We start from the raw sequence: 14,250 nt of genomic DNA on the forward strand, positions 1-14,250 counted from the left end.
AAAATAAAGTCTTACCACTTGATGTTCAAGACTGTGCATTACGATTATTTTACACATGCACATATTCACAAAGCCTTATGGGAAGCATCCCTGCCATGTCATTTAATTACCTGACCCAGCATAGGGAGGAGAATTAATATCACTGACTATTCAGATACAAAAGCACTTGCAAGATAAGGACACAAAACACCCCACCACAGCTATTGTGCAGCTGCTGTGATGTTGGATAGCTGTTCAGCTTGGATTCCAGCAAACAGATCCAAGGCTCAGCTCATGAGTGATCATGCCTATCAAACATTAGGTCTGCCTGTTCACTGCAAAGTTTGCAGCATCCTAAAGTGGAATGTAATGCAACATACCTTGTTTTGGGAAATGAGTCTTCTGGCTCGTCTTTGAAAGCCTACCTCCAACCTGGATTTTTTGCTTTATGGCTCTGGATATAAATCACTGCCAAACAGGGCTTTTTTTTGAGCCGGAATGCCCCGGAACAGCGTTCCAGCAGCGCTTTAAAATACCCACGTTACCGGTGTCATGGCAGTATTTTAAAAACGGCCTATTTTGGCCATTTGGGGCCCGGATAGGGCACAAAACAGCCTAGACCAGGCCGCTGCCAGGCAGGGGACAGTTCCCCTGCCCAGCACTGGCCCGATCCAGGCAATTTTGGGCCATAAATGGGCTCAAAATAGCCTAAATGGCCCAAATCGGGGCTGAAACAGCCTGGATCAGGGCTGAAACAGCCAGGATCAGGCTGGTGCCAGGACGGGGAGGGTTCCCCTACCCGGCAGCAACCTAATCCAGGCCATTTTGGCCCCAACTTGGTCTGTTTCAGCACCGTTTGGGGCCCATTTAGGGGCAAAAATGGCCCAGATAGGGGCCAAAACAGCCAGGATCAGGCCGCTGCCAGGCAGGAGGACCCTCCTGTGCCTGGCAGTGGCCCGATCCTGGCTGTTTTGGCCATTTTGGGCCTATTTAGGGCCCAAAACGGCCAGGATTAGGGCCGAAATGGCCCGGATCAAGCTGGTGCCAGGCAAGAGAACCCTCCCCCGCCCAGCAGTGGCCCAATCCTGGCGATTTGGGCCTGAATTTGCCTCAAAATGGCCCAAAGGGGCACAAAACAGCCAGGATCACGCCTATGTCAGGCAGGTAAACACGCCCCCCCCCCACGTCAGCGGCCTAATCATGGCCATTTTGGGCCCCTTTTGGGCATTTTGGGCCCAATTCAGGCTCAAAATGGCCAGGATCAAGCCCAAAATGGCCAGCATTGGGTCCCTGCCACCCAGCAGCAGCCCGATCGTGGTCATTTTGTGCCCCTTTTTGGCCCAATTTGGTCATTTTGAACCCCTTATGGCCATTTTGGGCTCAAAATGGCCCGGATCGGCCTGGAACAGGTTGCTGCCACACAGGACAGCACTCCCCTGCCTGGCAGCTGCCCAATCCTGGCCATTTTTAGCAACTTTCAGCAATGTTGGGCCCAATTCAGGCCCAAAATGGCCACAATTGGGCCCAAAATGGCCAGGATTGGGCCGCTGCCCGGTGGGGGAGTGCTGTCCCATGTGGCAGCAGCCCATTCCAGGCCAATCTGGGCTGTTTCTGGCCCATTTGGGCCAAATTTAGCCCAGAATGGCCCGGATCACACCCTAAATGGCAACCTGGAACAGGTTGCTGCCACACGAGAGAGCACTCCCCCGCCTGGCAGCTGCCCAATCCTGGCCATTTTTGGCAACTTTCAGCAATGTTGGGCCCAATTCAGGCCCAAAATGGCCAGGATCGGGCTGCTGCCCTGCAGGCCAGCGCTCTCCCATGTGGCAACAGCCTGTTTCAGGCTGATCTGGACTGTTTTGGGTCCATTTGTCTTTCACTGCTCTGCACTTTAAGATGATGCAGACAGCTCTTTTGGCAGGGCGTTATTCTCACACCCCTATGGAACATCGCACCTGCATTTGTGGATTACCTACAGTGGAGAACCTTTCCTACTACCTACTTTATTGTCCATTATATAGTGTACCCAGAGCTAAATTTTTGGCTGGAATCCTATCAGTGACAAACAAATACTCTGAAATCGCGAAGATTGTGTTTTTGTTATCTGACACTGATAATCATGTGTCCTATAGAATCTCTCAGTTTGCACTTGCAGCCAAAAAGATGAAGATCTAAGGTGGTACTGAATTAGGCTGTTTCGTGACTCCTGGGATAATTTGGCATACTGTATTGTTTTAATTAATTTTAGTAACCTCTATAAACTGTGATAAGGGATTTAATTGTTTATTAGTCAATGTTTGGTGAATTGGGATGGCCTATGGCTATAGACAATAAACTCTTTGGACTTTGACTATATGCAGGATCTGAATCAGAATAGTAGTAGCAATTGAATTGCCCTTTCCTTTTGGCTCTTACTTGACAAAGGAAAGGCTTGACTTTGTGGTTTTATTTATTGTGGATAAAATCAGCTAGAAAAGAATAAAAAAATCACCTTGACAGAGTAGCACATCATTTGATTTTGTGACTTGTAGAATTCTTGTTTTCCTTTGTATGTCACCCAATGACTTGTGTAGCTAGTTATTTCATTCTGGGGTTTCCACAAGTAGACCCAATGCAAATCACTGCACCACCACCTTGTTTGTTTAAATCTTAAACATATAGCCCCTTTTCCACGTTTGGCAGAAATCCCAGATCAGACCCAACCAGGAATGGCAGTGACAAGAACATAAGGGCTTACTTGGGTGTTGTTGAAGGAAAGCAGCATATTGAGAAAGGGTTAAGCATCTCTCTTCCTCCGACTGCTTCCCCAGTGCAAACTGCACCCTTCCCTCTCCCATGCTTCTTTGCAGCTATTTGGCCAAGGGCTAGGCTGCAGGCCAGCACCAAGGTGGGGAGGAGGGCTAGAGGCAAAGCGAAAAAATACACAGGACAACCATAATAGAGTTTAAAAAGGCCACAACTTTATTGAATTACAGCTCACAGAGCACTGGTGCTGCATAAGGCACAGATCCGAGCATCGGCTGAACCACCTGCAAGCCATTGAACTGCCGCACCCCCTCAGACCAGGGCTTAAGGGGAGGGGGAACTATGGGGTGACAGTCAGTGGGATACCCCATGGGTGGACACCCTTGTGTAGATCCTCTGCCACCTGGGAGTGAGGTGGACCTGACAGCCCCCGAGCTGGGCATGCACTGGGGTAAGTTCTCAGACCTGGCTCTCCACCAAATATTGACTTCTTTTCTAAGGTGTAATAGAATTAAGGTGAGTAACAATGAACTTTGGAAGGCAAAAATGGCACAGCCAAATACTATCCACGTCATCTTAACTAACAACAGTAGGGTATATGAACAAATTCAGAAGACCTTTGTGCACATCGACAACATTTGTAGATCTATATAGAACTAATTACCTTCTGCTTCTGGATTTTTAAAAAATTAATTCAGTTTACTTTGTAGTGGCTGTAACAAAATGGAATTGGCAACAGTGTGTAATAATAAAATGGTTGCATTGTGTTTTCTAAAAAAATCTCAATATTTAGCTTAATATTATTCACTGGTTACTGCATCTGCTAAGCTCTGTATCCTTGGTTCATGCTGATTAAAAATATATATATTACTCTCAAGTTTCATTAACGGTTTCTTTCCTTGTCAGTTGATGGAATAAATTAGCAGTTTTACCCTCAAATGTGACTTCTAATCAAATCTTCATACATTATAAATAGTTGCTGTGCTAGGGCCTGGCCCAACCAGCTAAGCATGCCCAAGTGCCAATTGCAATGGGAAAGTTAAGCATGGGTAATAATCAAATTAAAAATATGCTTTCCCCTTAAAAACAACTATTGAAAGAGCAGTAAGGTGAAATAAATAGAATATGAGGAGGAAAAAGAAGAAAAAGAAAAATCCCCAAAATTTAAAGTTTAAACTTCAGAATTTTTATTACTGCTCACATGTTAACTTTCAGTTTTCACTACACTTGCCAAATATCCAGATCTTGATATCTAACTCAACTGCTGTAATTTGCTTTGGCTGTGGGCTGTGTACATCATCATCATCATAGATTTATATACCGCCCTTCAGGACAACTTAATGCCCACTCAGAGTGGTTTACAACGTATGTCATTATTATCCCCACACCATACACCCTGTGAGGTGGGTGGGGCTGAGAGAGCTCCAGAGACCTGCGACTAGCCCAAGGTCACCCAGCTGGCTTCAAGTGGAGGAGTGGGGAATCAAACCCGGCTCTCCAAATTAGAGTCCTGTGCTTTTAACCACTACACCAAACTGGCTCTCAGATTTTAGGTGCCCTTTGCTGAAATATTGATTCCTGTAGTAGAATGCTGATAACTGAAATGAGTATTTAAAATTGGTGTTTGAAACGTATGAGTCCACATTAATAGGAGTCTTCAGTTGTAAGCCTGACTATTGGAAATTCCAAATAGCAGCACCACCACCTGTATCCTTATCAAATCTGCAAGATCTGAAGATAGGTTTGAATTCCTTTGGTGGTTGGGATAACCAAGGAGGTTAACAGGTTTATTCTTTTAAGTTGAGTAGCACTTTATGCTTGCAGGGCTATAAAGGAGAGGCTATAGTCAGGACATACATAGGGGGAAAAACACCTCTGGCCATTCATCCTTTTGCACATCAGTATGAAAGTTCAGGAATTAAGCATCTCTCAACATTTCTCAAGCTACTAAACATATTTGCAGATGTCACTGCTCCTTTTGATTAGCCATTTTTCACTTGTTTCTTGCCTGCTTTTTCAGGACCAGCATTTGACCTATACTTTCTAAAGCCACTAGAAGACTAAAACTTCTGGACTGCCCAAGAAAACTAAAGATTCAAATCTCTCCCATTCCCCCAATTCTCAAAGATTCCCTCCCTCCAAATAACAGGCATCAAAAATACTAATGGGTCCACCTAAAGTCTGTATTTAGGCTATGGCACGTGGAGAAGGTAGCTGTTTCTCAAGATGTTTACCATAAAGTGACACTTACCATTCATAGGACCACAATTTTTGTGACAAATTCAAGTTCACCAATCTGCAAGGACCCTTGCCCAAAAGCTAAGCCCAAAGAGAAGTCATTCAGGGTTTCTCTGTTCAACTGTGTTTCTGCAGAACAATTCAATGAGGCATTATTATTCTCCCTCTGCCCCCCCCTCCCCCAGCAAACAGTCAGAGGGTAGCTAAAGTAAACACAATATCTTTATTTTGTTACATCTGCACAAAGGTGCTCATTTGGCACAACTGACAACAAAGCAGCCAGAACACTGAGCAACAATCACTATCCCAAATATGTTTCTCATCTGAGATTAAAAAAAAGAAGGTAAGGCCTAGCAAGGGCATTTCTTTGAAAAGCAGTTTAACATTTCTGCAAAATGGAATCAGTGTGTACTTTATGCCTGTACTGTTTTCTGTTACACATTGGAAAAAAGGGCTGAGTGCTCCCTTCCCCACATTTTACATATTCTAAATTTAGTCAACAAGATAAACACCCCACTACCTTTCCCTGTCTTGTGCATATGATTCATTAATCATATACAAACACAAAATGGCTATTTTTTCCCCTTTTGTTGGCTTCGGTGCTATGTGAAATCTTCTGGTGACAGTGAAAACGGGGCAAGCTGGCTTAATACTAACCAGCATAGTGGACACCAACAAACATGAGGATGAAGCTGCAGAATATAATGTCCCAACACAGAGAGAGATTTTTCTATGCTTTCTCCTCGTATCTACGGTAGATACCATTTCCCCCATTTGCTTCTCCTTGCTTCCAGTGATAGCAAATAAGACAGTATAGTGATAATATACGTAACTGACAATTTCCTTAAAAAATAGAAAAAGCCCACCAGCAATGGGGGGGAGGAAATGGAGGTGCCGAAATCCATCCCTTACTTCACATTTTCCCTCCAGCCCCTTCGAGTATTGATTGCCTAGAAGGATTGCACCAAAGCAGGTTTGGGGAAACCCACAGCAAATCGAGTAAAATCATGGAAGGTGGCTGAATGCAGAACATCATCATGCAAAAGCCCACATAATAACTACTGCAGTTTGGAGCAATGAAATACTGCTGGATCTTCCCAGAACAAAAAGGAGAACACTGCACTCTTATTCCAAGAAAATCAACACCATTGTAAAAATACTAGCATAAAAACAGTCATGGTATCTAAAATCTGTGAGTGCCACATTTTGGAGAACATTTGAATTGTGGTTATAGTTCAGCTAATATAATGTTGTTCAATTGTCATATGAAATTGCCTATATTTCTATTCAGTATTTAGATAATTTTTACAAACAGTAGCCCTACATTTTTGGTGTAAACCATCAGGGTGAAGCCCTTTATTTATTTATTTTGCCTTTTTCTCTTTTAAAGAAAGTTTACATACCCAATGCATTGGGGGAAAGTATTTGCTCTAAGTAAAGTGCAGTCCTTTGCCTTCACGAAAGCATCTGCTTGCAAATACTGCAGAACACAGAACACTAAAGGCAGGGCAACATTTTAAAGTGCAGAGACCTCTACTTGCCACACAGAAATAATTCAAATAACTGCATAAAGCACGGGCTATATTCAGCAGCAGGCTTCATTAACATCTTCACACAGAAGGTTAACAACTGCCACAGTAAGATAAAGACAGATTGAAACATTTAATTAAACTCCATTTGTAATAAAAAAGAAGGTGCTTGTGTCCACAAACTTAAGCAATTGTTCCCAGACAACTAGATTTCCATAATCTACCCCATATCTAAATTGCATGTTGGCATAGGACATATGAAAAAAAAAAAGAAACACCCAGTATCAAACTTTCTGAAAATTAATGTGATGGAGAACTTGAGGTTTCTCAACAGATGTCATCTGTTTGCAATGTTCAGGAATAGGTCCTTGATGGTCAATGCAACTCCTTCAGGTGACATCAGGACTTCGTTCTGCCTATTTATTTTGTTTTCCCTTTGCAACTGACCTATTTGGCAAGGATTTCTATTTTGCCTATATAACAATGAACAGGCATGAAGGCATCAATCACCTGTTCCTGTCAAACAAACCCAGGGACAACACTGCATGACAGATCCTAAAAGTATCCCACAGTAATATGAAAAGGATAAAAAGAAGGCACACATCCTTCCAAAAGTGCTATTTGTGTAATAATATTTATACGGTTCTTTTCCTAAGCAGACCTCAAACCCTGACTTCTATCAAAGTAGGGTGTTGATGCTCACGTACAATATTTTGCTTAAGGCTTCCCAGTGAGTCCCATGGCTGAACTGATATTTTAGCTGGAGTCACCTTCACAGTGCATGTTCTTAACATAATACCCCAGCAATTGAGACTGCTTTTATAGCTCAACCAACTGCACTCCAGATTAACAATCAGGGCTGCTACTAAAAGGAACAATAGCAAGGGATCCTTCTCTCTCCAAATTTTGAAAGGGGAAGTATTCTCTTTCCAATGAGGCACAGTCACTCCTGATTTATATCCCATTAGTCTACTCTCATTTATCAAGAATTTTAGAACTCCAGAAGAATATCGCTGCTTCTGACTCTAGCTCAGATGGCACCAGGAGTCTCTCACAATTCGCCAGATACAAAGCGAATCTAATTGCTGAACACACCGTGGCTGTTTGACTGGAAGGCTGGTGTAGGTCAGAGTGTGGGGATCTGGTTACTGTTGCTTCCCCTGTGCCAGCCATTTAAAAAACTTCTTATAGATAAACATTGCAAACCTATCATGAAAGTATACATCTAAATGTTTTACATTTTTACATAAATTTCCAACATCTGCTGCTGTAAAAGGAGCATGACATCTGCAGTGTTTACACCGGGATTTATACTTTTAATATTAAAATTAATACAGCGCCACCCCACTTGTTCAGTTTTATGCGCCATATTTCACTCATTTGACATCATATGAAATTTGTTCTTCTTACAGGAAAAGAACTCTGGAGGGTTTGAAGACCTCCTCTAAACTGAATCGCAAGTACAAGTTGAATAATTTTAGTGCAAAATGCAATTGTTTGTAAGGCATTGTTCATAAGGCCAGATTGCCTTATGCACATTGGCAATTATGCACACTACATGCACAGTGGTGTGAAGTCACCCCCAAACACTTCTGAAACCAGGAAAGCCACTTCCATAGAAGTAGCTGGAGAAGCATTTCCATGAGGAGGTGCATCACTTTGTCTCTGCCACCTGCCCCACATCTCCCATCCTAACAGCTTCTCCTCTTGAAGGGAAATATTCATTTACACTGTCATGGAGAGACAAAACTGGAGTGGGTGAGTTAGAACAGGGAAATGAACAAAGGCAAAGAGAAAAGGATGTGTATCTCCCCCCACCGCCCTGCTATTTCTCTGATCCCAAGTATATGAAGTGTTTTTACCCTGTTTCAGATGGAGAAGTGGTGTGATGTTACACACAAATGCACGTAATATTTCGTTTGTCCCTTAACATGTTATTCATATGAACATGCAATACAGACGGCTTAGAAATGAGCAACAAGGCAAGTATTTAGATCTGAAGCAGCATGGGACCTGGGATTCAAGTGTATGTGAATGTTCTTCTGCAATTGTTTGTCCAAATGAGATACATGACAATGCTAAAAATACACAAATATTTAGTAGTGCTTTAAGAAAGTAGACAAGCAGATTGTGATCTTACTGCTGGTCTTTCATCCTCAAGTGAAAGTGCTTTTCAAGGGAAGAAGGAAATAGGATGTTACCAAAATGCAGGAGATGGTTACAAAATAGGATTGTACAGAACTCGGACAAATCTGGATCTGCGCTCCGTTTTCCCTGGCCCTTTCTTAATCTTCCCTGTGAATAATTCCTGAGTATTTTCTGTTGTCAGCAAGGATGGGAAAAAATGGCTTTACATTTTGCTAGTTTTACTGTTGTATTTTGCTGTGCTCAACCAGTATTCTTAAACAGTGTCAGGGTTCAAAGAGCTGTTCTGATCCTCTTTCCTGTGCGCCCTCTGAAAAGCCATTCCAGAGGATTGGAGTAGCATGCACAAGTCAATGCAATCCCTCTCCCCCCATTCCATAGACATGCAGAGTGCTTTCTACTCAGATGTACTCTTGGATCTCAGCTGGTGCTCGCAAGCTTCTGTTTATGAGGGGAGTCCCATCAATTTGGTGGAACATACATATTCAGTATTACCGCTCTTATAAAAATATGTCAGTGGGTTGGGGGTCCATAGATGGAAGGCCCTCATCATATAAGTGGGATACATTTTTGGCACCATACTTATTTTGTATCTGATGAAATTCACAATCTTTTGTGCAAATCAGAAACATACTAAACAAAGGGAGCACAGCATAACAACAAGGCACCGCATTTTCACTCACTCCTTCCAAGCTACAGAATTACCACCAAAGCATGATGCAGAAAGAAAATCTAATCTTATACTGAACTTGAAAATGGGACCACCAGTTTGCCAGCCACATAGACTTCTTCAATATTCCGGTCATCACCTGAAATACCATACACACACAAAGAGTTAGGATTACCTAAATGTATGCATTCTTGTACCACTATTAATTATGCACATTTAGGTCTTCATATGTTTGCCCTAATTATGTCTAAAGTGAAGAGTGGCGTGCAATTTAAAGCACAAAAGGGCACACGGCTGAGGTGTGTGTGTGTGTATGTGCTGGATTCTTTTCCTGTTTTCTGCCATTACCCTTAGAATGCGTCTTTTTGTCCTCAACTGTGTTCTGGAGCCAGAAATGATTATGGTAGGAAAAAAGACATGGGGGCAGGGGAGGTATGATGAAAACGATAACAGGTAGAGCTAGGGTTCCAAAATCTTTACCCACACACATTTTTGGTGCTTTAAATTGACTGCTTCAGGCATATTGAGAACAAACCGTGTTGAAAACATCACAGGTTGTTTGGGCCTAAAGGCTAGTTCAGGCACATTCAGGCATATTGAGAACAAACCATGTTGAAAACATCACAGGTTGTTTGGGCCTAAAGGCTAGTTCATGCACATTCAGGCAAATTGAGAACAAACCATGTTGAAAACATCACAGGTTGTTTGGGCCTAAAGGCTAGTTCAGGCACATTCAGGCATATTGAGAACAAACCATGTTGAAAACATCACAGGTTGTTTGGGCCTAAAGGCTAGTTCATGCACATTCAGGCATATTGAGAACAAACCATGTTGAAAACATCACAGGTTGTTTGGGCCTAAAGGCTAGTTCATGCACATTCAGGCATATTGAGAACAAACCATGTTGAAAACATCACAGGTTGTTTGGGCCTAAAGGCTAGTTCATGCACATTCTTGTCTGTTCAGGAAATCCTGAATTTCCCTATGTACGAATCTGCATGAAGAAATGAAACATGTGAACCAGTTCATCATGGATATAACTGCAGCACTTGTTACAACGGCAGCTGTAAACTTCTGGGCCACACATTATATTGTTTGGTGTAAGGTATGCACAGTGAAGGCTGGGACTGTGTGAGTGAAGGAAAAGTATTTCCTCACCACTTTCATTCCACTTTGGGACAAGGAAGTGTGTACTGGAAAAATAAAATATATTGGAAAAATCTGGCCCCAGCAATAACCCTCTAAAAAGTTTTCTGTGCAACTTGAAAAAAGTGAGGGTAGCCATTGTGCAGTAGCTCCAGACAGTGTGGGACAGCGTTCCTTTCTTATTAAATGTTAGATGGGAATATATGTTTCCAAATGTAATGTGCCAGGGAAGCAGACAATGCCTTTATAAGGCATATGAGCAGCTTCACCTGCATCTTGTGCCTGAAGATGTCGTCAGCACCCACACATCGACACCAGCTTACCCATGTACAGTGGCATCCAATGCTCATCTATACACAGGCATTAGGTCATAGGATCAACCATTATTATTGCCCTCCAGTCACAATGCAAGTTTGTTTGCACATAGCAGGAATTCTACACATGCAGTCATCTTATTCTATGGAAAAACAGCTGGAGTGACTAATGGCCTATTTCAGTTTAGTCATTGTGAAACACTATTTTAATTCTCAAGAAAAACATTAAGAATAGATATACTAGATTAAAAATCTATGACTTAGCAAATTGAATAAATTTTAATTCTATTAAAGGAAGAAGATTTAGCTAAACAGAGCACAAGGATATCTGGTTTGCAATTCAATCATTAAAAAGATTTGTATAACTAATACATACCCAGATACAGGAATTTCTGGATAATATCCTAAAAAGGAGGAAAAAAATAAGTATTGAAAAAAACTGTTCATCTGTGCTGATAAAAGTAAACAGGCAACAACAACTTAATACTTGTTTATAAAACCAAACAAATGAGAAGGCAATTCACTTCTTAAGACAGTTTAGAAAATTCAATATTAACTTGAACTATTATAATAAATTCTGGTGTAGAAATTTTTAAATGCACATTATCAAGGCTGTTTTTCTGGTGAAAGAGGTGGGAGAACTGTCACCCATGGCAACTCCTGGGAGGAGGTGGTGTGTCTCTCACTACATGCACTTGGCGCATGCTCCTGGGACTGCACAATGATGTCACTTCCGGGAAGTGACATCATCACGCAGGCTCTGGCCGCCCCGGGAGCGCTCCTGTGCTCCATGGGGAGGAGGGTCCAATTTGGCCCAGATAAGGCTAAATTCAGCCCGGATCGGGCCTGAATCAGCCCGGAATGGGCCGCTCCACTGCAGAGGAGCAATCCCTCGCCCAGAAGTAGCTCGATTCGGGCCATTTTGGGTCAAAATTGGGCCAAAACAGGCCCAAAACAGCCTGGATCAGGCTGCTGCTGCACGGGAGAGCACTCCCCTGTCCAGCAGCAGCCCAAACATGGCTGTTTAGGGCCTGATTCGGGCCATTTTGGGCCCCAATTGGACCAAAATGGGCCCAAAATGGCCCAGGTCGGCCTGGAATGGGCTGCTGCCACATGGGAGAGCACTCCCCCACTGGGCAGCAGCCTGATCCCGGCCATTTTGGGCCCGATCCTGGCTGTTTCAGGCCTAAATTGGGCACAAAATGGCTGAAAGGGGCCAAAAATGGCCAGGATAGGGCCACTGTTAGGCAGGGGGGGGGTGTTACCCTACCCAGAAGAGATCCAAATCTGGCCATTTCAGGCCCATCCCAACTGTTTTGGGCCTGACTCTGGCCATTTGGGAGCAGAATTGGGCACAAAATGGCCCAAAGGGGCCCAAAATGACCAGGATCAGGCCACTGCTGGGCAGGGGAGTCTCCCTCTGCCTGGCAGGGGCCCGATCCTGGCCATTTCCGGCCTGATCCTGGCCATTTGGGCCTGAAATGGGCTCAAAACGGCCAAAACAGTCCCGAAACGGCCTGGATCGGGGCTGAAATGGCCTGGAACGGGGCACTGTTGGGTGGGGGAACCCTCCCATGCCTGGCCCTTTCAGCCCCAATCCAGGCCATTTTGGGCCCTAAATGGGCTCAAAATGGACAAAACGGCCTGGATCAGGGCTGAAACAGCCTGGAACAAGCTGCTGCCGGGCAGTTTTGGACCCTAAATGGGCCCCAAATGGCTGAAACGGCTCAGATCAGAGTCAAAACAGCCTAGAATGGGCCGATGCCAGGTGGGGGGTGCCTCCCCCGCCAGGCACTGACCCAATCCTGGCCATTTCGGACCCTAAATGGGCCCAAAATGGCCGAAACAGCCCAGATCAGGGCCGAAACGGCCTGGACTGTGCTACTGCTGGGCGGGGGAACCCTCCCCCACCCAGCAGCGTCCCCATCTGGGCCCAAAATGGCCAAAACAGGCCATTTTAAAAAATACCCATGTGTCACCAGTCACATGGGTATTTTAAAGAGCTGCTGGAACACCGTTCCTGGGCATTCCAGCTCAAAAAAATCCCTGCACATTATTATTTCCTATTACATCTTCTGTTGTTTCTAACATTGTCCAATAATCTTGTTTTCTTTTTTTTTCCAATGGAGTCTTTTAAAGATAACTCTGGGTTTCAGAAACAATAACAGGCGTGAATTAATTCATATTATTGTCATAAGTCTTCTGAGATTGTTTAATTTATCCATGATAAATGCCTTCAGATATTTTAAAAGCACTCTCTTACTCTTACATGAGATAGAAAGCTAGGAAACAAATCCAGGGTTTTCCTTATTTACAGTATCTTGATGTTAACACAACTTACGTGTTCCAATTTATCCTCATAGAGATGAAGCAACCATTAAGTCATGCACTCCAACCCATAGGCCTGAACTGGGATCCCCTTCCTCCACACTCTGACAATATGTTCCCATTACACAATATTTTATTACCTCAAATGTATCAGAAGCAAACAAGTCAAAAGGACTATCTGAGGCTTTGGTGTTGATAAGCAGTGCATCAAATTCTTTGCCAGCCTCAAAGTTTCCAATGACAGCATCTAGACCTAGGGCTATGAAACAGTGTCAATTAATACATTAACCTTTTCCCTTTCACACAAGCAAATTTTGTACACAAATATCTGATTCAACATGAGATGCAATATCTTTCAACTGAAATAAAATGTCCAACTGGATAATTACTGGTGAGCTAGTCATTGGATCGTCTCTGCTGCCATTCTCTGCTGCTGTTCTCTGCTGGAAATTGCTCCAATCTGACCAATCATTGACAAGCTACACGTAAGATTTTTTTTTAAGAATGTAAGACTAGTCTTCCTCCAGAGATGAGAGTACGTCCTCCAAAGCCTCCAATTAGTACTAAAATTAAGTACCAACCATAGTTCTTGACATTATCAGCAAACTATTCTCCCTACATACAATACATGCAGGAGAAACCTGGTTGAGACCATAATTCCAACCCTACAGGGTCACCATAAGCCACCTGTGATTTGATGACACTTTCCACCATAAGAAACATTTTTTAAAAAAATCTTCTCTATTCAAACTGGTGAAGGGTGGAATCGCATCAGTAAAACTCAAGGCAAACTCACAGAGGAGAAGCCAGACGGCTGTTATTCAGGGTGTCTGCCATTCCATGATGGGTCATATAAAGCAGTACATCCTCATTTAGATGGGGTAAATATATATCAGCAGTCAGACTAGTTCTTTGAATTAGAGCAAAATGCTCTAATTCAAAGAACTAGTCTGACTGCTGATATATATTTACCCCATCTAAAGTTTTCTGCCCCTTGGCAGGAAACTTTGAGGTTGGCAAAATCGGGGCATCAGACAGACGCCCTAAGATATATCCGATTCCTGAACTACCTTAGTAAAAATCTGAAGTGCTGACCTGATGAAGACCACAGGCATGGCTGGAAGGCAGGATTGTTTCTTTAGAGAAAGCCACAGCC

At 43.2% G+C, this 14,250-nt stretch overlaps 1 protein-coding gene across 3 annotated transcripts in view; it reads right to left on the reverse strand.

The window, feature by feature from the left end:
• Positions 1-2,939: 2,939 nt before the first annotated feature.
• GDA (guanine deaminase) overlaps positions 2,940-14,250 on the reverse strand; it is a 64,423-nt gene continuing 53,112 nt past the window's right edge. The window contains exons 12-16 of one of the 3 annotated variants that reach the window (XM_054986324.1): positions 13,235-13,353; positions 11,143-11,170; positions 9,386-9,445; positions 4,976-5,091; positions 2,940-3,219 (exon numbers count right to left, since the gene is read on the reverse strand). In XM_054986324.1, coding sequence (XP_054842299.1) covers positions 4,979-5,091; positions 9,386-9,445; positions 11,143-11,170; positions 13,235-13,353 — 320 coding nt within the window. In that variant the 3' untranslated portion in view covers positions 2,940-3,219; positions 4,976-4,978. Of the gene's footprint in view, positions 5,092-5,166; positions 9,446-11,142; positions 11,171-13,234; positions 13,354-14,250 lie in introns of those variants that run through there. The other 2 variants (XM_054986323.1, XM_054986325.1) reach the window with 2 other exon arrangements.

The sequence above is a fragment of the Eublepharis macularius genome, chromosome 8, assembly GCF_028583425.1.
Source record: "Eublepharis macularius isolate TG4126 chromosome 8, MPM_Emac_v1.0, whole genome shotgun sequence".
Taxonomy (NCBI): Eukaryota; Metazoa; Chordata; class Lepidosauria; order Squamata; family Eublepharidae; genus Eublepharis; species Eublepharis macularius.